This window comes from Lathamus discolor, chromosome 2 (genome assembly GCF_037157495.1).
Source record: "Lathamus discolor isolate bLatDis1 chromosome 2, bLatDis1.hap1, whole genome shotgun sequence".
Taxonomy (NCBI): Eukaryota; Metazoa; Chordata; class Aves; order Psittaciformes; family Psittacidae; genus Lathamus; species Lathamus discolor.
Window position 1 is genome coordinate 120,904,316 of NC_088885.1, and position 27,511 is coordinate 120,931,826.

The window sequence follows — 27,511 nt, forward strand, 5'->3', positions numbered from 1 at the left end:
CAACTGACAACTCCAAAATTAGCATCGTATTAGGAGACAGATGTAAACCCATGAAAGTCCCAATCTGTTTTCTTCGCTGTCAGCTCTCTCTTTAAAATTAGGATGCCTATTTTCTTCCAGCTCTTTTATCTGGTGGTCGTTGTTAGACCTTCTGGTATCTGTACCATACCTCTGGCAGGCAAGGACCCATTTATGTTAGTTTCCACCATGGGAGTGCAATCTCTGCAGTTGAAGAGTGAAGTCTGCATTTTAGCAAATGGATGTTCTTCAAAACTCCCCTCTTTCATCTTGCCTCAATGAGAATCTTGGCTAAGTAAGAATCTGCAGAGGCGGAGAGCAGCACGCATGGCTTTGTCTGTGCAGCTGAAGTGTGGGGACATGGACGTTTTCCACAGGCAGGAAGGTGACAGTCCTAGGAGTCTATATGGTGTGAATAAAAGGCAATGCAAAGAAAGCAGTAATATTACATTTTGATGTTGTCAATACCTTACCGGAAGACAACTGTGGAGAAAAGCATTACCAGCTTTCTGGAAAAGGCTGAAAGTAATTTTTTTTTCTTTTCCTCCATATGAGAAATGAACACAAAGCACAAAATGCCAGTGACAGACGTACCCAAAAACCTTCAAACAGCTTTTCCATTAATTAAACCAAACTGATATAAATTGTCTGTTGGGGAACACCTAGATTTTAAGAAAAAAGTGGAGGGGCCTTTATAGAGGGTTATCAGTCATGCTTATGGTAGGTGAGAATAAAGATATTACTTCCATGAGACTGAAATGTAGTCGTTGAGCTGAGGGAAGTGGAGGAGTCACTCTTCTAACAGCATCAGACATGAGCAATTAAAGAGGCAGGTGGAGAGGTTATGTACTCAAAAGCACACAAAACTTAGATGTACAGTTGTCACAACTGACCTTGTTCTCACCACTTACAGAAGCAAAACTTCTAGGAAATGAGCACGAACATTAAACATCTTCATGGGAAGTTCACACTGTGACTTTCAAGCTCTGTTTGTGAATGTATGTGAATGCATGGGATATGTTTTAAATAGCCTAAAAAGAGCTACTTAACAGAAGGTATATTACCAGTAGCTTAAAAGCACTGTACAAAGTGTGCATTCTTACTGCAATATTAAATCAAATTAAAAATACAAGAGAAAATATGCATTAGAAATAGCAAGTAGCTGTCAAATTGCACCACAGCAATACAGTACAGTCCTCTGGATCCGACTCTAGGATGCTGTGGGTGCCCTCCTAAGTAAAAACATGTGACACGGCTGAGAAAGGTCCAAAGGATTAAATGGGCACGTAAATTCAGTATCTTTCTGGCTCTGCAGGGCATCCATGAAAGACAGAGCCCTCTACTGGCCCCTGTTGTGGCTTCCCCCCACCAAGTTCTTCAGTATTAGAGATCCAAGTGTCAGTGCTGAAAGCTATTTCAGCATACGCATTTTCTTAGTCTAAATGTATTAAGATGGAGTGCAGTTTAGGTTCCAAAAGCCAACGTTACACCTGCACAAAACTATTTTGTAAAGAAGATCAGGATCTTACCAGAACAGCAAGCAGACCTGCGTCAGTTCAGTCCTACAGTCCTGCAAATACAGACACCAGATTCACACAGCCTGGGTGGAGCTCAGATGACAGGAGTGCAAAGTTGATGCATTCTGAACTATACAGTAAATATATCCCTTCAGAAGAAAAATGGTTGGTTTTAAAATGTAAAAGACAAATCTGTGTAGTTTCATGTCAGCCAACTGCCCTAACAGAATTGCTCTAGATTAGCACAACGTTTATTGTGTTTTTCCGTTCAATCATACCACTTACTTTGGCAGAAGTCCTGTAATTTGGAGTAATTTTACTAAAGATGTGTGACAAGTAAAGGGTCACCAAGTCTCGGCTTCACAGCAGAGCTGATGGGCACTCACTCTAGCTCATCTGACCCAATTGCAAAGCATTGCCACAGCCCCTACTCCCAGCTGCTTGACAGCGCTTTCACCACTTCCATACCCACTAGTGGTGCCAGGTTAAACTTTCATCCTCTGCAGCAGGAGTGCACAGTTTGAGGATGAGAATTTGTCCTCTTTGGTCAGAAACTCCTAGAATGCCTTTAAGCAAGAGTTAAAAAGACCAAGTTAAAAACAGTGCTGTGCAGTTACTCCAAAAGACACAGTTTAATTATTGTAGCACTACAAGTGAACAGACATTTGGAGTCCAGAGCCATGAGGCGGGATGCCTGCGTGCCAACAGACGAGAAGTCTACTCAGGACAGTCTTACTATTGTACAAAGAAAGAAACATGCAAATGGTTGTTCGACATGCATGATTTGAACTGAACTGAACTGACAGAGGTTTTAATGATTTTAGCTTGCATTTATGAACAGCGTATGGACAATATGACCACCTGAAAGATGAAAAAGAAAAGAAGAATGTGTCAAACAGTGTATGTGAGGAACTGATTCAACAAACAAAACAAAGACACAAATTTGGTTCATGTTGCTGAGGGAACAACTAGACACATGCTATGCTTTCCTCAGACAAGCCTGCCACTTGGGCTGTCCAGGGGGAAATGTCCACTGTTCCACTTGGGGAAATGCCAATGACACCAATAAATGCAAACGTCCACTTTCACGCACACACACTTTGCAAAATAGGAAGAATCCCTGCTCCTCTGGGTTGTTCCTACCCCAGAATACTCTTCAGAGCATTGTAACAGACACTTCTTGCTCCCAGTTACTGCAAATACTCCACACTGATTATCTGGTCAGATCACACACAATCAACAAGGGTTTTTAAATCATCCATGTATGGCTCCTGTGGCATATATTGCCTATGTCAATATAAGCCAGATATACTGTTCAGAATGATCCTGGACCCATAGCTCAACAGTCTGTACTATAGCATAATTACCAGCATGTTTCTGGTCTAAGCAGACCAGCTCCATCTCAATTTCCCAGGCACAGTTCAGTAGTCTGCACAATCCCAGGTCATGTAATGAGCAGTCTACATGCAGCCACTCTGTCCTGGAGTCTGAAGGTACTTAGTAGTATGTTCAATCGGTGTTAGTGCTAAAGCACAACTTTAGGCATGCTGAAGCATAGGTTTTGTGAATAGTGACTGGATTGTGCTGGCAGAGAGGCTGCCTGAGAATTTTGGTTCATAGTTGGGGAAAGATGTGAAACAGCAAAGCATATGAAGGCCAGCATTGCCAGGATGACACACAATGCTGTTGCACATCCAGTCTTGCTTATGCTGATAGAGGTGACAACAACCATATTTGAAGCTGTGCCCAAAAGAAGCCCAAAATATCATATTGATGTGGGACATTGAAGCATTTGTCAACTTATTCCAAGGTTTCACTTAAGAAGAGTGGCACACTGTTAGAGAAAGAACTAGTAATGGTAGAGTTACTACTGTAGTACTACCATTCTCATGGAAGCAAGCCCCTCTTGCAGAATGAAGTAACATAATTAAGGAAGAGTCCTGGAGACGGTATTAGAAGGACAACTTCCTCAGATCCAAGAACAGTACTATACAGGAGATCTCTAAGCACTCATTTTCCATCACACAAGTCCACCAACTTTCACGATAGAACACACATGAAAACAAAAACAGTGAAGATCTTCACTTTTATCATGAACTTGGCTGAACCTCTCCATAACAATATACCTTCAGACAGAAAGTCATGCACACACAATGGATGTAGCACAGCTGCTGAGATGCATTACAGGAAACAGTAAAAGAAAAAAGTCTTTGGTGCACAAAGAAACACTAAATACCCATCAGATAGACAAGACATAGGAAAACACCCTCACAGACCAGTATTTTCAGAGAGTTTATTTATAGAATTGTTATTCCAATTTGGCACACAATTGGAAAATGCTAATACAATTTGGTAGGACAACAAGAAAAAAAGCCAGTGTTGCTGGTCCTTTGGGGAGAAAAAAGAACTGTGAATTACAAGTAAGGAACAATTGGGGTTGAAAGTTGAAGTATTATGTGAAAGTGGGTTCTCTCAGCTGTAAACCATTAAAAAGCCTGAGAGTCTTCAAACTTTGAGATACTGGTATGATATTTCCAAGCTCTCCAGTAACACAGACCAAAGCCACCAGAGGTAAGTTTTAACACAACCCACGTTGTTTGCTCTATTGGCATGAAGCAGAGCTCTTCAGAGCTTAACTTTACTGTTTGTGTTTTATCTGGCTTGCTTCTGCTCACATTGAAGGCAGTGGGAATGCTACTACTGACTCCAACAAAATCAGGCCTTTTACAGAGGGCCAATGTAGCTTCATTCATAAGCAATGAAGCTCTGCACCCAGAGGAACAGAAATACTGAATACTTTTAAGATTACACGGAGCAGCTGTTTTCTTCTCTTTTTCAGACAGTTTAAGTTCTCTTTAGCCCATTTTCAGCTTTTCTACATGTTCAGTATGACCAATCATATGAACCTCTTTTCAAGATGCCTTTATTTTGTTGGCATCTATTGCACTTCTGGTAGGATCAGCACCTTAGGCCTTGGTCCCAAACCGTAACAGCTTCAGGATAAACTGGGTAGCTTACTGCTGTGTTCCTTTCTCTCTGGGACTGCCTCTACCTGCAATCTCACATTTTTCTTGTCCGCATGGACTAACAAAGAAGCAAGGATCGTGAAACAACAGAGATGAGGAACAGCAAAGAAGGGAAAATGGCTAATTACTGGCTCCAGAGGAAATATTACGGGCACTTCTGAACCTCTCTCAGAAGAGCTGAAAGAGCTCGTATGGCATCTGAAAACCATGAAGTATAAGGCTTCAACAGCTTCTTGATACAATCTGAGAGGCATGGCCTGCACCTGGGCTGAGAAGACACTGCAGTGGGCTAGCACTTCATAGTAGCTACCATACAGAACGTGTGGTTCAAAAGTCAAGCAACCTTTTCAGCCCTCAGAGTTGGTTACCACAGTCTTGTCTCAGCAAGTTAGATTACAGTGAAGTGGATATCATGTAGTTTTTTACCATTGAGAACAGCAGGTCAGAAGGCAGACTATGAACATTATTTTGGCAAAGCCTAATCTGTAATGGTACGTGGGGAAGGGCCTAAATCTCTACAACAAAACACTGAAAAAAGGCTCAACGTGTCCTGACAGGAAACCATTCATTCAGGCACTCCGTGGTTAGAGGCAGCGTCCCCTGCCCTCATCCTATTTGGGCTTAAAATCCCACAAGCCTTTATCTGCGGTCCATTAAATCTTACCTGTATGCTTGTCTAACCCCTGAAGGACAAAAGAAGTGAAACTATCAATGTAATTTAAAAATCAAGAAATAAAAATAATGTCCTCTGTTACAATTTTTGCAGCACAGCCATCTGCTTCTTTCCTCTCCACTTCCCTATTTTACTTTAGAAAACAGATACACAAAGTGGTTGGGCACAACTGGGGAACTTATAGCTTAGAAAAGCAGTTTTGCCATCAGAGAAACTGCAATTGGAATGACATCCACAATACAATGAAACAGGAAGCCTCTGCTGGCATAACACAGAGTAGGCCCAGCATAACACTCAGTCACTTCTCATTGCGCTGTTCTTGGGGGATGCAGACTCCCTGCTCTACACTGTTAAGCCGGCAGTGTACAGCATTGTACAGCAGTTGTACAACTCCAACAGGTAACAGCATGCCACAAAGGTTTTGGGATACATTTGCTGATAAACAAAATGCAGACATGAGCTACAGTGCTGACTCCCTTCCATGCCCTTGCTCTCCAAGCACTGGCCATTAAAAAAAAAAATCTCTTCTCACACCTGAGATCTGTCCACTCTAATGACATTGATGTAAAAGCAAACAGATGAAACAACATCTCTAGATGACTTTGCAGCTTCACCTATATGGCTAATTCACCATTTGATTAAGCCATCTCTGCTAAATATTTTCATAATATTAAGTGCTCTGCAGATCAGAACAAACAGCTCTTATGTAAGTCCACCTGTAAAAGTCTGGTGAAAAGGCTAATCTTGAAACCAGGTAAATACAATATTCAACCCTTTTACTTCTGCATCCATTTATTTAGAAAATAGTCATTCAAGTTAGGACTCTCAGTACAGTATGAGGTATGATCTACCCTACTACCTGCTCTTTTTAGCGGAATGAAAAAGAGAAAATACATACGGCTTTAGAATAATTTTACCTGCAATTACCATAACCATAATAGCATTGGTTTTCCAATGCTGGATTTTTTGAGTGGCTAAAACAATTCATTCTCTTAACTTCCCTTGTTTGGAGCTACTATGATACCATGAATTCTTTTAACTGAAATTTGTAGAAAAGACATACTTTTGTAAGCCCCACCTACTCCATGCAACTGTTTTAAGTAGCATCCCTAAAAATGGTATTACAGTTTTATGTGGAAAATGCTAAAATGTAAAGTACAGTGTTCTAGCCCACCAGTGAGACATGGGTATGGTATGATCTCCTACCACTCTGGGCATTAGCTTAAGTCACATCCACGCAGCTAGGACCAAACAAATAGTTTTAGAATGGAGTGTAAACATAGTCAAATAAGATAGACTGAGTGTCAACATAAGTATCGAAGTGCACTGGCACATGTGCACTAAGTACTTCAGAACAACTGCTGGTCTGCATAACAGTTGCATTTATTGTAAAATGACATCAGAAACCGATATCCACCAGGTTCTTACCTATTCTCACACCAAACAGCTCCTCTCTGAAACAGACTGGGAAACCCCAAGCACCACCTTAGGCCTCAGCTGTGAGAAAGCTGTATGAGCTCAGGCTGTCCTGGAAGTAATTAACTGGGCATCTCACTCTCACTTTTCTTTCATTTCACAACAAATAATATTGGGCCTGTAAGGGTCCCCATGAAAGGTACTGAACACTGATCCGTTGCAACAAAGCAATTTAGGATACAAATGGGTCTAACCAAGCACACATCTTCCCAATGGAAGACCAGGTATTTTAGCCAGCACAGGGGAGGAAAGAAAGGAGGACTGAAGCTCTTCCCTGGACCTTCTCTTCCTAAGGAAAAATAATTAATGCAAATACTTGTTTACTGTTCTATACTTTCAACTAAGGGGTTGAAGTAAACCCTCATACAACATGTAGCATCTTATTTTTCATTTCTGATATAGAGGCTAAGTCTGATCACAGTTTATGCAAGGATGTGATAGAATCGCACCTGAAATAAAAGCTAAGTCTGATCACAGCTTATGCAAGGATGTGATAGAATCATACCTGAAATAAAAGCACGTTTTCACAAGGTAAGTTAACACATGATTTCAGCCTGAATCTAAAACCACAATGTGCCACAGACTTTGTTTTAATTGCCTATTTAAGTATTGTGCATTCAACCTCTGTGACACAATTAGGTTTTGATACTAGGTTCTAACTATGGCTATTTCTCATGTTTAAAATTTAATCAGTGTTCTTTAACTAATAAACAGAAGAGCTGCTCCTTTTTCTTATTATCATTATTTTTATTAGGCTTTAAGACATTTAAATCAGCCTGAAGGAGAAAAACCTGCAGTCTTCTTGTAAAATATTACTAAAGCCAGGATTTATTGTTCTTCACTGAGGTTTGGAGGCTCAACAAGTTCTTCAAAATAGATCAGACCCTTTTTAAAAAGGGCTTGTTCAGTTATCTGTCACAGCATATAGTAATTTAAAAAAAATGGAAGTTGCTTTGTGTATTATCTACATGCGTAAAAGCCATTTTCAAACAGCAGCAATAGTGTCAATTTTGGAAAAAGAGTTCGCTAAAAAAACTACCCGTACCAGAAGGCTAGTAGGACTAAGCTGTAGTCTACTTCGCCAGTAAGTTTACAAAATAAAAGTCTGTATCTGTAGTCATGCAACATGAGGAGGCTGTCTTTTGGAAATACGAGTATTAGCTAGAAGTTAAAAAATGCATCTAACATGCTCCACTACCAATATAAGGAGAAAAACCTCTTCTTAATCAGAACAGCAGTATGATAAAAGAAGTTCAAATGAAAGTAATGTAAGAATTTGGTTTAAACAGCCTAAGCTTATACTGAATAAACTTTGAACAGAAAGAATCTGTATTAACTATGAATTTTAGCTTTCAAAGAGAGATGGGAAGCTTACCTGCTGGTAATTCAAATAACAGATACATTTTTAACCTTCTGAAACCCTTCAAAGGGATGCAGAGAACAATACAGATGGCTACATTTTTGCAGATAGAAGTCCATGTGTTTTTGAGGTGCAACAAACTCATTTGATATCAAGGGGCCCATGTTCTGTTCTGTATACACTGTACTGACACAGAACATTTTTTAGTAATGTTTTGCAGACCCCGCTGTATTTTAAGCCCATGCTCTTCAAAGACCTGCTTGAACAGATTCACATTCAAATTGTCTCCCTCTATATAAAGTATCACAAATGGAGTAACTGCTAGCTGCTTGGGATGGCTCAAGAGCTTTTTGCACAAAAGAGTGCACCTTAACCTAAAAGGTTATTTTGGGGGTTGTGGAAAAATTGCTGGTTTTTATGTCATGTTGTAAACAAAACTAACCAATCAACTTACTACTTCTGTTAAACTCGTTCCATCTGACTCTGTCCAGTGGAGCAAAAGAAACAAAAAAAAACCCCAGGTACGGAAGGAAGAGGCAGCTTCTATAGGCACAAACACCAAATGATGAACAAGTCCTACATTAAAGTCCAGCATGCATCTTCAACACTCTAAGCAGAAATCAAGGACCAGAAGTAACTGTTAAAAACTGCACACAGAAATGCTGCCTTCTTTAAAAAAAAGTATATGGAAATAAATACGCTGATTAATAAACCACTGATATTCACAACCCATCTCAACTAAACAGTTTACATCTACAGGAAATAAGTAAAAATAGTACAGAACATGTGTTTTGTTTTTTTTCCTCTGTCTTAAAAAGGAGTGCCACACTATAAACTGTTGCTGCATATAAATGTGTCAATCTTCTTGTGCTTTCCATTCAGGGGATACAGAACACAGAATCATGTTTCCTGCTAAACTGTCCACAGTTATCAGATGCCTATACAAATCAACCTTTTCCTACCTAATTCATTATGCAGTTGCTACAACTACAGTAACAAGATGTAAAAGGTTCCAAGAAATTCCTGTAAGAACTACTTATGAATAAATTTGGATTTTTCTTTAGTTCACCTACATTCACCAATATATACTGTAAATGCACCTTCAGTGTAAGAACTGCATGAAAACAGTCTGAAGAAAATTAAACATGGAAACCGAGATGTGAGCAGTCAGTCCCCTTCCTACTTCTGATTATTATTTTATTCGTTTTTAAATACCACCACTGAAGAAACCCAATGCATGACATAGTCCCCAAACCCACAAACTGCTTTGCTGTGCATCTTTCCCAGCAGGTTTTCACACCTGCTTCTTCAGACAGAGTATTTGGAGGTTACAAAAGCATGACTTGTACTTCTCCATCAGTCATGTTTATTTGTGTGATGTTTTTTCCAGATTTGGAAGTTTTTCAATTAGTGCTTTATGGTTCATGTTGATACTGGCTATAAGTCCTCCCTCATTGCCATCTGAGCCAGTGTAACTAATTTCTTCACCAGACAGGGTAGTCATATGGCCACCCAACGCTCTCAACACTGCATTTCCAGCACATATGTCCCACTTCTTAATGTAGGTGACATGGATATACACATCAGCTTCTTCTTGATTCTTTTCAGCCACATCAAGGAGGGCCAACACTTTATAGCCTAGAAGAAATGGGCAGAGGTTAAAAAAAAGTTAACCCAAGTCTTCCTGTTCTCCACAAAGGACAAATGTACTAGCAAGTGTTAATAATACGCATATGCAAGATTCAGGAAAGTGATGTCATTCATTATATCATGTATATAATGTACTTTATCTGCCCTTTGACCTGTAGAGAAAATTTGAAAAAGGAACACTCCCTCCCAACCCACAATTCCACTGCATCCCAATTAAAACCTTGGGTACTGGAGACACATTATTTTTAGACAGCCTTTACCAATATGCTACGTAGACTTACCTAGAGATGCATTGAAAGACCACCAGAAACTCAAATACAGTTTTGCTCTTATGCTCGCTTACTTATTTCTCAGCCTTTGTATTATGCTAGTCTACCTTTTCCTTCCTGGCTTTTTATCAACAATAGAAGGAAGATGCATATACCACTCTTTAATAAAGCAACTCAGCCCAGGGTATTCCCTTTTATCATACATTGCACAGTACACACTGGATTTTTATTTTTTTCAATTTTTCAACTGTTCAACCAATATCCTTGTTTTATTAAAGTGTTCCTTTTTTTTATCTTCTTATACAGAGTCAAGCCCTGGAGATGATCAGCTATAATTAGTTACACTTTCACTTTATCTTAAGAAAACACGTTTAGATCAATCAATCATCAAGAACCTGTGCAAGATCTTCTTTACTAAAGAATCTGTAGGGGAGCCCCAACTTTCCATATTAAAGACACAGAAGATATATTTCCATAAAATTTGAATTTTGCATAGTTTTTCCGAGACTTTAAAACAGCTACTGCTTCACACTAGTGCCTCCTACATTTGCATTCTGTCAGTAACACGTACAAGCATCTTGTGTAAGGTTACAAAAAGTATGCTAAAACCTGTTTGGACTGAGTATGAGGCAGATAAAAACAGACTTTAATGCCACTAGTTTTCTCTTTTGACATAAATGCAAGAAATAGTACCAAATTTTAATGGCTTTTGCTAAAAAAAAAAATAAATAAATAAAAAATGCCAAGACGTTTGTTATTACTATTTAACTAACAACCATCAGATTCTCTTCGATGATTCTGTATGTGGTTACACAACCCTTTGTCTTCAACAGAGGCACTGGTGCTTTCAGTGAACACACATCAGCGTGTTCAGTAAGAGGACCTCAGTAACATTGCTGGTCCAGGCTTAGATGTACTGATATTAACTTGCGAACAGTCTAAAGCCTGAACCAAATTTGCATGTAAGCTTCTATATGCAAGAAAATAACCTGTGTCCCTATTGCCACGTGCTTGCTTATAGAGATGTGAAGAACAAAATGTAAAAGGAAAAAGAGGAGATTCCACAGTTATTTCCTTTTTTCTAATAACAGCTATCCCGCTAAATCATTCAGAAGCGGTAAAATGGACAGGATGCTCAAGGAACCAAACCTGCTCCACCAGCTGGGATTATCACAGTTTTATTTCCAAATGTCTGTCGTGCAACCTGCTCAACTTTTCCTGCATGGGAGCGGGATACAATAATCCTTGGAGTTCTCTCATTGTAGGAAGAACGCGCTTTTATATTTGACCCACCATCCACCATTGCCCAGGCTACAAGAGAAAAAAAAAATCTGTTAAGATTTACAAAAGACAATCTCTGTTAAGTGTAAAGATAAAAGGATACTTATCTGAGAAAATGGAATTGACGTCTCTAATTTCTCTCCCTACTGTACAAGAGAAAGTTAGGGCTGACAGAAGGAAGGGTTACATGTCCACATATGCACACAAACAGAAGAGAAAGCAAAACAGCCCCATACACACACCTTTCTGCATATGGCATTATCCCGTACCAGACTATTCATGTGTGCTACTTCCAAAATATAGGGTAAGGGCAAAGGGCAAAAAATCCCAAGTAGTACTATTGAGAACTTGCAATTGGAAAGATAGAAAAGTTAAAAGGATGGCTCTGAGTCTGGAACAGATCCAGAATTTCCACAAACAACCCTTTTACAAGAACAAGAACCCCACTACCCATCAAAGCAGACAGCAAAATGTTACTGAGGTATTTTGCTCAGAAGGGTAGTAATGCTAAGCAAGGAAATAGCTCACGAGGACAGTAATACTAAAGAAAACATTAGATGGTGTGTTTTGGAGGACTGGATTTACAATACACTACCTCCTACTTGTTTCATTTTGAGGTTCAAAGCCAAGCTTGGTAGGTGGCATCCCCTAACCATTAATTTGATGTTTACTTAGCAGACTAACCAGAAATTTCATCTCAGTAGAGGGCCAGATTTCATGGCAACAGACTGAGCTATGTGTAATAACAATTCTGACTGCCCTTTATTGCTTTGTATTTGTGTGGTACTATTAGGAACAATCCCATTCACAACATATTGGCATTTCTAGCTTGAGAAATGAATACTCATTACATGGAATGACAGAATTCACTGCATCTCATCTGATGCCATGTCTGAATATTTCATGCTTTATTATTATTGAGATAAATTCTCAAAATTACAGTGCTAAAAAAAACCCAAAACATTCCTTCATATAGATATTGATATGCAGAAAAGTATCTTCCACAACACAGATTCTTAGAGCATACTGGAATACAGCACATACTTAAAACAAAACAAACAAACAAAAAACCCCACAAACAAAAAGAACCCCAAAACCAAACCTCAAACAAAAAATCCCCCAAGAACCCCACTAAAACCCCCCAAAAAACATTTACTCAGACTATTTCTGTGCCAGAGCTACTGCACAACTTCACAACTCTAGAGGTCAGTATTGCCTAAGGTAAAACAAGAACAGAAATTCCTGTTTCAAATAGAGCGAGATGCAAATACTAAAACTACTTTGAAGCTTTGAGAAGTGCATACACATTGCCAAACTTGCCACCATGCCCACTGATACATCATTAATACTAAAGAATTAATTAGTTCACAGTTGTGGCATTAAAAGTATGTCAGATAATTGATAAGGTTATGCTAGACAGCCTTGCCTGTTACACACAAGCAGTTGCCACTAAGATCTTTATTCAGTGTGAATAACAAAGACTGATTAAAAACCAGCTCCTGGGTTTAATGTCATGGTCACAAGTTCTTCTGCTGAATAAGCAAAATACTCTTCTGCTAAAGACTAACAGCATACATAAGACTGGTCAGTATGTGTAGGTTTCATTTTCTTTGGGTTGCTATAAGCACTTTGATTGAAGAGATCTTAATTCTTAAACATATTTTCAGTTAATTTAAAGTGCATCATTTTTATGCTGGGGCAGCATTTTGCTTTGTGGTTTTATAGCACATAACACAGCTGCAGCTCTAATTCTGAGGTCTGCAGCAGCACTCGTTTGCCTCAGGTACTATTTTTTCATTTATACCTACAGATGTTCTCTCAGACATCATTTAAATTTTTAATTTAGCTAATTTAAATTAACATTTTAATTAACACTATGACTGAAGATGCTGGAAAGATGTGAAGCCATAGAAGTACCTGTATATGCTGAGAATGGCTTGTGTATCACTCCTATTACTGGTTTACCATTTACAGCCACGCAAACCATTGTCGTGACATACTGTCGGAGGTTCTCTGTGGGCAAAACAAGAAAGTGAGCAACTTTACAGCCAGGAACACAGAAAGAATGCAGACTTAACATTACAGACATTTTGGTTTTGGAAGGCAAGTCTACATTCTGCCTCTCACAATTATGTAACTCTGTTGTATCTTCAAACAACTCTTGCAGTTTTCAAAAGACTTCAAAGACTTTTTCAGCTCTCCAGCAATTTTTTCCTGTTCAGTAGATGTAACCTACCTATACTACTACAAGATCTAACACTAACTACAGTGTCTTATGCAGTATGTGTTTTCATGGAAAACTGTGCCCCTATATTCTCCATTATCTGCCCCACCTCCTATCCTCTACTGGTTCAAAGCTAATAATTCAAATACCTAAGACCATTCCCCAGAAAGGGTGATTGTATCAATGGAATATTTGGAGAAAAAAGAAAAAAAAAAAAAATCCCCATTTTTTAGATTGCTCTTCTGTACTTATCATCAAGAAATTTAGTTGGATCTTAAAACATTTGAAAAAGGGGAAGATTGAATTATGCATGCTTTTTTTAAAAACTATACATTTTTGTTTAAAAGCAAGTCGAACAGAATACTTACAGAGTAGCCCTTTAACTAAACAAACAAAACACATTTCGAGATACTTAGCATTGCCACAGTAATAACTGAAATACAGAGGTTCATAATTCCAGCAGAATCCATAAATGACAGTTATCATTTATTTTAGCAACTACTTAGTTGCAAGATGCAAGGAATACCAAAGTAATTAGACTACATAAAAGTAAACCCTGCAGTTTGATAAGTATAGAGATTTCATCATGCAATCTGAACAATTAAATCACGCTGCTTTGACATATTATACTTTAGCAAGAGATGTTGTTTTAAATATTTACTATTTTGACTCCGGTATAAAAGGTAGACATCAGAATTACACACATGATTTGTCAACAAGAATCAGCTACCTGTGTATTCTTGTGTAGCATCTAATGGATCGATCCAGACAGTAACACTTTCTGCTGGAACCTCTTTAGGCTGTATTTTTTGTCTTATGTCTTCAGGAATACTGCGATTCCAAGAGACTGTCTCTTGATCAGCTGTATCAACACGCTCTTCAGAGTTTATCTACGATAAAACAACAAACGTAGTTGCATTAACTTATCAGACATAGTCACTGTGGGATTCAGGAAAGTTAAGTTTTGCTCCCACCTTCTCTTTCTCCCTTCAACTCCAGCTAAAAGTACATGAATTAATAAGTTTTCACCAACTCACAAGCTAGTACCATCATGTAACTAGCAACAGAAAAGCTCAATCCAGAATTTGATTGTGAACCATACAGCAGCTGGACACTGTTTCTTTGGCTCAAGTTTTTCCTTCTGAACATTCTTGCAACATGAATTGCAATTTTTTCAGAAACAAAATTTACATGCAGTTGCTTCAAAGACTACAAACAGAACATTTTGGAGAATCATGTAGTACATATAGATATAATAGCAGTCTAATTACTCCATTTATACATATCAGTAGATGCAGACTGAAATGTACAGATATTTTATGAATATCCAGCTTATCCTGGACAAACTCAGACACAAAAAGGAAGCCTACAGAGGCCAGAAGCAAGGACAGGTAGCCTGGGAGGAATAGAGAGAAACTGTCCAAGCAGCCAGGGATCGGGTTAGGAAAGCTAAAGCCCTGACAGAACTAAATCTGGACAAGGACATCAAAGACAACACGAAAAGTTTCTATAGGTTCATAAGTGCTGCTGTGTCTGCAGCCCAGAAAGCCAATCGTATCCTGGGCTGCATCAAAAGGAGTGTGACCAGCAGGTCAAGGGAGGTGATTCTACCCCTCTATTCTGCTCTTGTGAGAACCCCTAAGGAGTACTGCATTCAGCTCATGGCTCCTATCATAAGAAGGATGGGGACCTGTTGGAGCAAGTCAAAAGGAAGACTATGAAGATGATCAGAGGACTGCAGCACCTCTCCTATAAAGGCAGGCTGAAGAAGAAAAGGCTCTAGGAAGACCTTAGAGCAGCCTTCCAGTATCTAAAGGGGCTTTACATGAAAGCAGGAGGGGGACTTTTTATAAATGCATGTAGTGAACTTATAGGGAGAACGGTTTTAAACTGAAAGAGGGTAGAAAATTCATCCCATTTACTTTTAGCACCTCGGTTACATAAGGAGACTAGTATTTATATGCTCCTTCTACTGCTAATAAAATAGAAATCACTGCTATTGTGCCTTTCAAGCATCAGCCTGCATGAACCCTTCAGAAATGCCTAACTCCCCTAATTACTCAATAGGACAAAGATGTTTATGGCTTAGATACATAGGTTGAATGTCTTGAGTGTAGCCAACTTTTAGGACAACTGGGCTTTTAGGACGTTTCAGAATATTAGGACCACAGTTTTTTTTATTCTTGCTATTTTTACAGGTGACTTCCTCTAATATAATTCTAAAGAGATGCCAAAGTGACTAGCTCTGATGTCCAGTCATGGCAAAATAGTAGGCACATGTGTGATGCAATGTGTCTACAAGCCTAGAACCACTGATTTACCTTTATTTGCTACAGGTGGAGTCAAGACTGCTAGGTCAGATTCAGATACCTGCTAAGAAAAGGTCCCCTCTGACTAAACCAACCTGTTATTACAGATGCTGCAGGCAAGTGACGTTGAAAGACAATGAAAATAAAGAAGCAATCAGACTACATTTGAATGTTACAAACTTTGTATCAGCATGATTTTTCCACAATTCACATCATGACAAGAGACATCACACACCTCAGCTGTAACAGATTATTAGCAGAGGGTTAAGAGCCATCTTCTCCAAGAGAATTCAAAAGAAAAAAGCAGAACTGCAGCGACTCCAGCCATACATCACAGCTGTCTTCTCACGTAAAAGCAGTATTTGAAGCATTGTATACCAAACACAGAGACCTTGAAGTTGCCGTGACATTTACAAGTTAAACATCTTCACTATACAATAAACCCAATGATTGCGTTTTCCCCTCAGGAAAATAGTCCTGCAAAGTCAAGATGCCTAGTCCCACAGACTTGGCAGCCTCAACACAGCCCTCAGGCAGTTTAAGTTCCACTACAGCACATTACGCACCACCATTAAAAAAAAAATAATTTTCCTCAAGAGAGGGAAGAGGCCTCCAAAAAGTTAAAGAGTTGGAACCAATCCTCAAAAGGAAGGATATCTTGTTAAACCTTTTGTTACAGTACACTGAAATTAAAAGACTGCAGCTATCTGAAAGGTATTGTTTTCAGAGAAAGACCTTCTACTAGCTCGAATTTTGTAGTGGTGGCCATGATGCTGCAGCATTTATAATGCTTGTAGAAAGTCTCTCTCAACAGTCATGATGAGTCTGGCAGAATAAAACAAAAGGGAAAAAGGGGAGCGGGGAGGAGAGTAGAAGATAACAGCAACGAGGTTGCAGAGCTATCTGGGGAAAATTAAAAAAAGCCCCCCAACTGGGTCACTTGTTCTTCCTCCATTCACATGGCCATTTACTCTGTAGACTTGGCTAAATACTCCAAAAGTTATAGTCCCAGTAGAAATTCATAGCCATTTCACCACAATGCAGTTATTAAATTTATTTATTGTTAGGAAGCTACAGTATAGATTTTGCAAGCCAGAGTTGCCAGAGAGAGGACCACCAACCCTTAACACTGGGAACTTCTTTTTTTCCCCCTCCTGTTTTATTTTTAAGGCATGAAAATATACCTGGAAAACATGACTTTGTGTCAGTATGATGCTCCCTTCCAACTTGCCATTCTCATTTGCTAGAAGTCCCCAGAGGTCATGACCTTGTATTTCAGGCTTTCCTGAAATGCATATGTAGTTGATTGTATTCCTAAATCTTCACTTAGAAATTAGAAATAGTGATGGTAGAAAGACAGTCACAACACCAAATGTTTCAAACAAGACATTCTGAGTCTATTAAATTGCAACATTAGTGTGAATAAAGTTTGCATGCTTGCCATCACATACGTAACTTTGGGTACTCCTAAGAGTCAGATTTAGATTGAAACCCATCATGCCAGAATTTGAGACAGCAAGCAGAAGACAGAAATAGGTATTTGAGTTAGCTGTAAACTGTAAAACCAAATCTTGGGAAGTTCTGCAAGTTGCCCACCAACACCAAGCTTAACTACATTTCAGCATTTTTTTGCGCTTGAAGGGAAAGCCCTCCTCACAAAGAACTGCACCAAACTCAGACTTAATAAAATACTTTCATGGTTTAAACCCAGACAGCCACACAGTTTCTACTCTCCCCCACTCCTTCTTTCTGCCCCCCCGCCCCACCCCGGCTTGTAGAGGGATGGGGAGGAGAATCGAAAGAATGTAACTCCCACAGGTTGAGATAAGAACAGCCCAGTAACTAAGGTATAACACAAACCACTGCTGCTGCCACCAATGATAATAATGATAAGGGAAATAACAAGGGAAGAGAATATGATACCACCCGCCGAAACGAACCCGACTGAGAAGAGAGTGGCCTTCCTGGGTAACTCCCAGTTACCTCCCTGGGCATGACGCGCTGTGGTATGGAATACCTCTTTGGCTAGTTTGGGTCAGGTGTCCTGTCCCTGCTTCCTCCCGGCCTCCCCTCCTCCCTGGCAGAGCATGAGACTCACAAAGTCCTTGGTCAGAGTAAACATGAGTGTTACCAGCTCTGTTCCCAGGCTGAAAGTCAAAACACAGCACTGCACCAGCTACTAGGAAGGAGAAAAATTGACTGCTACTGCTGAACCCAGGACAAATACACAGAAATTGTTAAACAGAATGCTGCTGAAAGGTCAACAAAAACAATTATTTCATAAACAAGGGAGTCTGACTGCATCTCACCAGCACAAAGCTTCCGCAAAACAAGCCTGTGAGGTGCATGAATCCCATAATGGAAGAGGGATGCTGCTCACAGTAGCCACAACAGAGGTCCAATGGCAACATCTGGCAACAATGATGTTCCTTTCCAAACACCCAGGCACTCCTAACCTCCAGAAACGCCTCACAGAGAAAACATTCTCCTCCAGCATTTTGGTGATTGGAATACAGATCTGCCTAGGGACATGGGAAGCAATCTGAGTGTACTACAGATCTGTGTGGATAAATGCAGTGCTCTAAACTAACAGCCAACAGTCCTGACCACGTAAAGACTTCAGGGAACCTCACAGTGGCTCTTTGTCCTATGTTGGGCTACTCCCTAGCAGTACTTCCTGATATCTTCGTGGCAGCTCATCATCCAACAAACCTTGATTACTAGCTAGTTGTCCATGGCGAGATGGACAAACTTAGGCTTTTTGCTGGTTTGAAAGAGTAGGACACAGCTGCAACTTTGCCCTTGAATTCACCCATTAAAGATAAATTAAACTGAAAATATGTAAGCTAAGAAAAAAAGAAAAAACAAACCCAAAAAACCAAACAAGCCATCAAACCAGAGGTTTCTGTTCAAAAACATTTCTTTAATAAACATTTGCACATGAAAATGCAATGCTTTTCTTAGAGTGGTGGTATGTGAATTTAATTGAAATTTATTACTACCCCTCCTTCTCCATATTCTTATCCAGCCCAATACTCATTTTGTATTTTAATATGCAAATAATTCAATATCTTGAAAAACATGAGGCAGCACAGCTCTTTATTCCCAAGAGCGTCAATATCCACATTTGATAATTAAAGTCCTCTCAAATCCAAATCTCAGTGCTGTCTTATTAAAATAGAAAACAAGACAAGAACAAAATACTATCCTGTCTGTATTATGAAAAAGAAACACTAATTAAGCTACTCAAGGTAAAAACCAAAACAAACCCCATAGTTTAGTTAACAATAAAAGGTAATATTCACTATTCAGAATATAAGTATATTCCAGGCGTTACAATTCAGGAACAGAGACTGGGACAGGTTGCCTGGAGAGGTGGTAGATGCCTCATCCCTGGAAACACTCAAGGTCAGGCTGGATAGGGCTCTAAACAGACTGATCTAGTTAAAGATGTCCCTTCTCACTGCAGGCAGGCTGGACTACATGAACTTTAAGGGTCCCTTCCAACCCAAACCATTCCATGATTCTATGATTCAATGATAAGTCCATTGATTTGAATAGGACCCTGAAAATGAAAACCCTGGAGGCCAAGACAAAACAGCATGTACAGGGGAATGTTAGTAAAACATTAATAGATGTTTGACTTCATTTTTCTCTTTAGTTAGGGCACTAATTCTGCATGACATACACAGCCCCTTCACCAGTGATTCACAATGTAAACATTACCCATACCCGAGATTCAAACTTCACTATTTGTATTCACACATCACGAGATGGAGGAAAGATTGGAGGGCCAGAAGTAAATAAGCAAATGCAAACATTTACAAACCATAAACCAGCAATGGTTATGATACCTTCTTACAGGCTTACTGAGAGATGTTCCCTGCAAACAGTAGAAAATATTTTATCACTGTATGCACCCTCTGGACTAATGTCCAGAGCAACCGGCAAGAAGATACCCACAACTATGCACCTCGAAAGGAGTACTGACCTACCAGGGGGCTGCATACAGTTATAACTTACTTACTGTTACTTGCCTGTGCTTCAGAGATGTCACAACTCAAGGGACAGCAAAAGCTTTTGGGCTTTCTTCCACTTACAGACCAGACCTCACGCCTTGCACCTCCAACCAATGTTATTGTACTGCTCTGAAGAGTGACATGTCCTACACTACAAGTCAGACTGTTTTACCTTCACTTGCTCAGCTTCTCCGTTTTTTCCCTCAAATGTATCAGAGGTGAAAGCTGTCTTCTCACAGTATCTGTACGCACAAAGATGCCAAAATCCCTAAATGTAAACACCCCCTCAAGAAGTCAGGACATATAAATATGCACAACAGGAGAGCACTCTCCAGGAGAGCAAGAAGAGGTCAAAGCACTGTATTTCCAATAACCAAGAAAAGTATCTAACTTATACAAAACAGGACTCCAAAATCTGCTACAGAAGGACAGACTTGCAGTCACACCAAGACTTAGCTCACCTGCTGTCAGGACTACTCATGATCCCTCCCTTCCAACTTTGAATTTGGGGTAGAAAGTAGCAGTTTTCATAATGAACAAAAGCTGCTTCCTGAATACTTACGCTACTTGACAATGAAAAGAATGCAAATTTGGAAAACAAAGTATCACTTCCTTTAAGTTTAAACACCTTTAAGCTTCAAACAATTTGAATAGTAGCTTTGCCAGCATAGTAAAAAAACTCAATTTTTTTATTCAATACACTGACATTTTTAAAGACAGCTGCTTCCTTTTGGAAAGGTTCTTTTCCTCCATAGATTACTACAACATATTAGAAATTAAAAATAAGTTTTTACAAAGCCTTTCAAAAAGGTTCCTCTTGCTAGGGGGTCCAATTTACAAAGAGTTTTAGCAGTGTAAGTTTTGTTATCAAAGGACAGAGAGGACCTTATCCAAACCACATGATTCTCTAAATAAATAGCTTGTTAAAAGGCAATCAAGTTTAACAAAAACATAAAGTATATTTGTATATAAATGTGTGAAGTACAAAAATATACTAACGTGAAATAATAAAATGTATAAAAAACACTGGTCTCATCATTCATTTGAAATGAAAAAAAACCCCAACCAAATACTTCTATAATAATGCCACAATACAGATAAAGGACACATGCATATTTCAAGGCACAGGAGACCAGACAGAAGTTTCCATCTACCAACTACATCTTTATTTAATTTAATGACAAGTCATCACTTCACTCAGGAACAAGATCATAGCGTATGCAAAGAAAAATACGGACAAGCCTAAATGTCAAAAAGCTCAACTAGTGCTTATCAAAACTTGTTATGTGGCTTTGGTCATTCAGCCAGCAGGAAACAGTGTTAAACAGGCTTGCATAAATGGTAAAGATGTGTCAGATGACAGCTCTGCTTCTACTGGCCTATAATGAATAGAACAAAAAATGTAAGAGGGAATCAGCATGGATCACAGAATTCAGTTTCCACCAGTAATCTGTAGAAACTAGACTTTAAGCCCAGCAAAAGAAATAAAGTCACTCACTCATTAGCTCCCACAAGTTGTTTCTGCAGATGGCAAAACTCTCCGTTTCAGTTCTATGCAAATGCAAGTCTAGCAAAGAGAAAGGGATGACTAGCTTGTCATGAGAGTTGAAACACTACTTTTCAGTTTAGGAAAACATCCAAATAAGGCCAGATTAGAAGCCTACCAATGCAATATATAACACTGAGAAAACTTCCAGTTTGAGTTTAATTGACAGATGAAACACCCCCAGTACCCACACAAGCCAAACAAACTACTTGTATTTCCATCTGATAATCACAGAACTCATTTAACATAAAGTTACAGGCTTCGATTTCTTTTTATGTAGCATAAGTCATCTAACATCAATTAGAACCCATGTTGAGAGATGCATCTCCAGACAACACCTACTACTGAGATATCAGATTAACATTCACACTTCTTAGTTTACTTAGAAACCTGTTGGCAGCTGCTAAGATCATCTGGGTCAGAAAGACGTTAATTTTGTTAAAAACTTAATACCTGAAGATGCCATTCTCACAACAGAAAGAGACAAATTACTGAACTGACTCAGCAAAGCACTGAAATCCTTCCAAAATTTAAGTAGCATTTTGTTTTTTAAGCCTACTTCTTTAACAAATCTATTTGTCCCACAGAATCTGTATCAGATGCAGAGCTCGCCATCTCAGATGAAATTCCAGTATGACAGTTGGCACTGTGGTCAGAAGCCTGTAAACGGCATGCTTAAACCTAGAAAGTACTTCAGGTACTTCACAAAAATGGAGTGCTTGGAGACATTAATCTTCAAAAAGTGGAATTAATTTAGAAGAAAATCTCATTAAAAGTAAAACTGTCATGTTCTTAAATTTCCATTTCAAACACTGATGCCTGATTCCGGCATTATCATGCTCAAACTTGAAATGAGGTATTTATTATCTGTCTTAAGTGGGAAGGAGATAGAACATTCAGATTCAGACCAGTGGCAAGAGTAATAAAAAGAAGCCAGAAGGCTGGGACAGAGAAAGATTTGATATACATCACAGTCACAATAACAAAACAAACCCCAAAACAATCAAAAAAAGAAAAACCACAAAAAACACCCTAGAAGGAACAAAGGATATTTCTCTATTCAGTATTTAAAATAGAAAACAAGACATATAGCTGGTGCAACTACGAACATAAATTAATGGAACTAAATAAGTTTAAGATCCCTTCCAACCCAAACCATTGTACAATTCTACAATTCTAATGCACTGGTCAAAAATAAGCCCAAACTTGAAAAATGAGAGTATAGGGCAGCATTTATTCTGTCAAATAAGACTGAAGGCTGCACCCCATGAAAATAACGCTAGGACAGTACACAAGCAAAGTAGCTGAATTTTGGGGGGGGGGGGGGGGGGGGTTTAAATTTCACCAATTTAAAATTGATGGGTTTTTTTCATAGTCAGAAAAAAGAGGGAATGTGGCTAAAGTACTAGTTTAAAGGTCACATCTTCCTCTATCAATCACTCCTACCTTTGTAAGCAAGGACAGGTGCTCCTTCAGATGTGCTGGAACAGGCTGCTGGTAGAGCCACAATGCTAAGTAAACTAGGGCATTCCTAATAACCTTTATTTTACATTTTTACTTTGCATACATTCCAATATCAAGCTCCTGACACTGATCCCTGGACAAGCAGTGCTGAAAGAATGGAAGACCCTGATGCGTAGTGCTGGGAGAACCTCTTTTACCAGGTACTGCTGCTGAAACCCAGGTATCATGAAACATCTCTTAAACAGAGAAGCTCCTCTCTGCAAAACATTACAGTGTTTCTGGCCAGTCTCTAATTTAATTTGGGAACACTGCCTCCCCAGTTCCCTCTTCCACTGAAGCATCTTCCTAATCCCAGTGAAATTCCCATCCCAGTCCTTATCGCACCATCACTGTGTTAGCACAAGGAACAAACAGCAGAACCAACCAGGAATGCAGCAGAGTAACACAGAAAACATAAAGAATTTAAAAAATGAACAAGAGCAGAGGGGATGATTAAGCTGGATCAGAGGTTTAATTAATTCTCAGCATGACAAACAAACAGATAAGGACAACACACAGGTAGTACAGACGAAGTAAACACCTCAAAGCCTGTAACTACAGTTCAGGACTTTATCAAGGGAAATCACGGCATATATTTTAACAATTAATGTATTTTAAACAACTATACTTCATAGAAGATGCATGCAAATAAGCACTGCTGGATGCTGTGATCAGACAGACAACACTGGGTAATACCCAAGATAGAAATAACCAAATTGTCCCTTCCTCCATTATCTTTCTTATACCTATTTCTGAGGGATATAACAACAATACCCAATACCACTCAATTTTACTACACAGTGATAAAACAGAATTGATCCATTCCTCTTTCATCTTACCTAACCTAGCTGCAAGAAGTCTTGAACTTATGCAAATGCATCTATTTATATCAAGTAGAGCAGGTGATGTAAGCAGTGGAGTTCTTCCTCTGTAGAGTCAGTACCTTTATGTAAAGGAACAAAACATTCTCTGTGCTCTTTGTTGTGATGGGTTGTTTTTTTTCCTCTCTTCCTGCCCTCAGATTTTGAGAATGTTTGTATAAATCACTACTGTCAGGACTGTAAGACTTTTTCCAGGTTTATGTCAGCTTTTGCAAGTGAAAAGCCTAAGTCCTCCATCTTCTCTTAATAATCACACCTTACGAGAAAATCTGCTTCATACAGACGATTTGCATGCTTTCCCAATTTTATGTCCAGCAGCACAATACAAGGAAAGCAAGGCTGCTCACTAACTTCAGCTTATTTCAGTCAAGTAACTTCTCCCCCGATTATTTTTAAACATTGGAAAGCCATGGCTATTCTTAGAGGTTCATAGAATGGTTTGGGTTGGAAAGGACCATATAGCTCATCTAGTTCCAACTTCCCTGCCATGGGCAGGGATACCTTCCACTGGACCAGGTTGCTCAAAGCTCCATTTCTTTTACATTATAGACATATTTTGACAATTTGTTTTGTTTTGTTTTGGTTTTTTTTTGTTGTTTTTTTTTTTTTTGTGCCAGTTTGTGGTTTTTTGTTGTTTTTTTTTTTTCCTGGCTGCAATATTTGGCAGTAATTTAAATCTTGAGGTACCCCTATTAGGCCAAGGACTCCATGATGAGAGTAAATCAGCATTTTACGTAAGTTTACTCATGGAATTCTTTCTGGTTTATTCAACAGCTTTGTTAGCAGGACCTTCTCTAGCAAGAGGAGGGGTTTCATTCCACTTCAGCAATGTTTTTTATTCTGGAGCATCACTCTGTACAAAGGGATAAGGCTGCAGGTAAAAAGTACAATGCTTCTTACAAGATGCAGCTTCATATTGTCTCACATGAAAGGTGTCTCAGGAAATCCTCTGTAATCCTCCTATTCAACCCAAAACGGCAGCAAGACTGTTCTATAGAACAGTCGCAGTTTTAGGTGTGCTGTGCTGAAGACACACATGATGGATTTGCAGACTGAGAGGAGACCTTGTCTTCACACGTCAGGAGGATACAGTGCTACATGCACATAGTGTAAAGAAAAAAAACCACATTATTTTGTTTTGGACAAATGTTTACAAACACATCTTCACTGCAGTATAGACTTTAAGAGGCAGAATGTCTTATCAGTACATACCGCTTAGTACAAATTTTTTAAACACTGCATGAGATAACCTGTTATTATCCAGATTATGTACTCAGAATACCAAATATCCCAGAGCTGGTATGTCAGACTGAGTAACTAGATCAGTTGAAAGATTTGTCAAGCAAACTCTTCCCAGTCATCCTCAGTGCTCAAGCTCAGTGGCAGGAGAAGGATGAAAAAAGAAAAAGCACACATCTGATTTTTTTCCCCCCAGTTCCACAGATGTGCACACACATTTTTGTCCTCACACTATGATGGAGAACACAGCTGCACTTCAGAAAGTACTACCTAGTTTTAAAGACCAGCAGCATAAATTAACTGCAAAAAAAAAAAAAATAAAAAAAAAATAAAAAAGGAGTACCAAAGCTTTTTAAAAGTAGATTTTCAAAGTCAACAACCTCAGAGGAAGACACGCACGTCACTGCTACGCATCCCAGGCACCACAGCAGAGTTTATGCACATAGCTAGACACGGAACAGGCACTACAGTTTACTGAGCTCTTCAAGTCCAGACCAAAGCCCCAGCCTCCTCTAGAAGAATAGACAACTCTCATAACTAATGAAGTCCCTCCACCTGCAGAAGGGGAGAAACTACAGGTTTCAGGCAGCAATACAGGCATGTTGTAACACCAAAAGAGAACAGGGGACAATGCTTTTTCCTCCTTTAATGCAGGGCCTGCTAAGGGGGTTTGCTATTAACTGCCAATTCAGCAATCGTCAGGACATAACCTTCACAATCTTTCTGTAGAGGAAGAATAATCACATGTCAAGTTTATTGCAAATATTGAAGAATTTGGTGTTTTCTTTACATATTATATTAAATGGGTTCTCTACAACATTTAAAACCCCCCCCCCCAAAAAAAAAACAAAGCACCAAAAACCTACACACCACCCTGAACAACCACTGAAAACTCATCAAGTAGTAACTAAACCTAACCAAAAAGTAAAATTAACTATACCACCTGCCCAGGAAAAGCATGCAATCATCGCGTTTTAAATCCAAAACAAGGGTTTGCTATCAGTTTTAAATGACAATAAAAAGGTAGCCTTTAACATCAAGAGACTGAAGAGAAGTTCCCATTCACTAAAGCAAAAGTGATAACAAAGTCAACAAAACCCCCCAAGCCTCAAAGTATAACTCTGGGTTTGGGTGCAACCTTAGGTGTTAGATTTCATAAGCTCATGAGGCAGGGAGGTGTATATACCTATGAAAGAAAAGTAAATTTATTTTGCCCACGCGGGCAGCGATGCAGTGACACAGCTGTTGGTTTACCTGCCGGCCCAAAGCCACCAGAGCTAAGACCTCACGTAATGTTAACACTAAGTTCCTAAACCACAAATTTCCAATCCTTTCTCCCTGTAACTTAAAAGTGGGAATGACAGCCGGCCGGAAGGATAATTACAAAAATAACTATCCCTAATTACAGCGCCACAAACACTTGCAGAATAGGCACTATGAAGTGGCCTTTATCCTTAACCATAGAACACTTAATCTGCAAGTTAGACTCAGTGTTTTTCACCCCTCATGTCCACATCACTTCAAATATAGTGTTTCATATCACACAGCTTTGCTTACACACGATCCGTTCCCTTCCCCTGCAACCCAGCACCCACGGCAACATGTACGAGGTGGCACTGCCACTGAACCTGCGAGAGGGGAAGGAAAAATGCAAAACCAGGGCAGCGTTTCCCGTCGGCAATTACAAAACGGAGAGGCGACACGTGTCTCCCCGCAAAGGGCTGAGCGTTACGTGACCAGTATTAGGCAGCCCACCCCTGGGGCTCTACCCCGCGGGCTGAGCGGCGCCCAGCTCCGGGCCCGCAGCCGCCCACCCGAGGGAAGGGAGCCCGGCACCCACCTGCACGGCGGGGAAGGCGCTCTTCAGCAGGTAGAACATCTTGCGGTTGGACAGCAGGTCACCGCTCGTCAGCTGCTCCTCGGCCCCCTCCCGCGTCTTCCCCTTGGCCTTGGCATTGAGGTCGTTGCCATCGCGGACCCGCTTCACCTCCTCCCCACCCCTGACAGCAGCCAGGACGGACACGGCCAGCAACTCCCGCAGGTCCACAGCACCAGAGCCATGGGGGGTCTCGGGCTCGCCGGCAGCCGGCTCGCTCAGCATAAAGAAGGCGAAGCGGCCGGCCAGGAAGCCGGAGTAGAGGTGGTAGAGTACCCCCAGCCCCAGCAGGCAGAACACAGCCATGCCGAGCGGCGAGAGACGGATCCCCATGGGGGCCATGGCCGCGGGGAAAGGGGGGGAACAGCGGAGCAGGCAGCGGTGCCGTGCGCTCACCACAGACCCATAACGCCGCTGGGGCGCTCCAGTCTCTCGGCTGCTGCTGCACCGGTGGCAAAACCGGCCCGGCTCCACGCTCCTCACGGGCCGGCGAGCAGGCAGCGCCGTCTGTATCCGGGTCAGGCGGGGCGGGGCTCGCCGCTCGCACTGAGCATGTCCCACTGCCCGCTCCGCGGGAGTTGCGGTCCTGTGTCGCTCCGCGGGCGTCTCGGCGGGACGGTCCCGTCGTTGCCTACCGCTTCCTA

At 40.1% G+C, this 27,511-nt stretch overlaps 1 protein-coding gene and 1 long non-coding RNA gene across 2 annotated transcripts; both read right to left on the reverse strand.

The window, feature by feature from the left end:
• Positions 1-9,246: 9,246 nt before the first annotated feature.
• Positions 9,247-27,440, reverse strand: BPNT2 (3'(2'), 5'-bisphosphate nucleotidase 2). The gene is made up of 5 exons (XM_065668314.1): positions 26,832-27,440; positions 14,225-14,384; positions 13,188-13,283; positions 11,139-11,300; positions 9,247-9,708 (listed from the first exon to the last, which is right to left on the reverse strand). The coding sequence occupies exons 1-5, from the start codon at positions 27,207-27,209 to the stop codon at positions 9,437-9,439; spliced, it is 1,068 nt and encodes a 355-aa protein (XP_065524386.1). The 5' UTR covers positions 27,210-27,440; the 3' UTR covers positions 9,247-9,436.
• LOC136008689 (uncharacterized) lies at positions 20,962-24,338 on the reverse strand. Its single transcript, XR_010610195.1, has 3 exons — positions 23,711-24,338; positions 21,321-21,389; positions 20,962-21,201 (listed from the first exon to the last, which is right to left on the reverse strand). It is a non-coding gene; the product is annotated as an uncharacterized LOC136008689 (long non-coding RNA).
• Positions 27,441-27,511: the final 71 nt, after the last annotated feature.

What these genes read in the sequence shown, in the direction of transcription:
- BPNT2 (XM_065668314.1), bottom strand. Translation starts at nt 27,209, where the DNA reads ATGGCCCCCATGGGGATCCGTCTCTCGCCGCTCGGCATGGCTGTGTTC. An exon ending in TGCTACACAAGAATACACAG is followed by an intron (nt 13,284 to 14,224) that starts GTAGCTGATTCT and finishes TTTTGCCCACAG; the next exon opens with AGAACCTCCGACAGTATGTC. An exon ending in GCCATTCTCAGCATATACAG is followed by an intron (nt 11,301 to 13,187) that starts GTACTTCTATGG and finishes TTTCTCTTGTAG; the next exon opens with CCTGGGCAATGGTGGATGGT.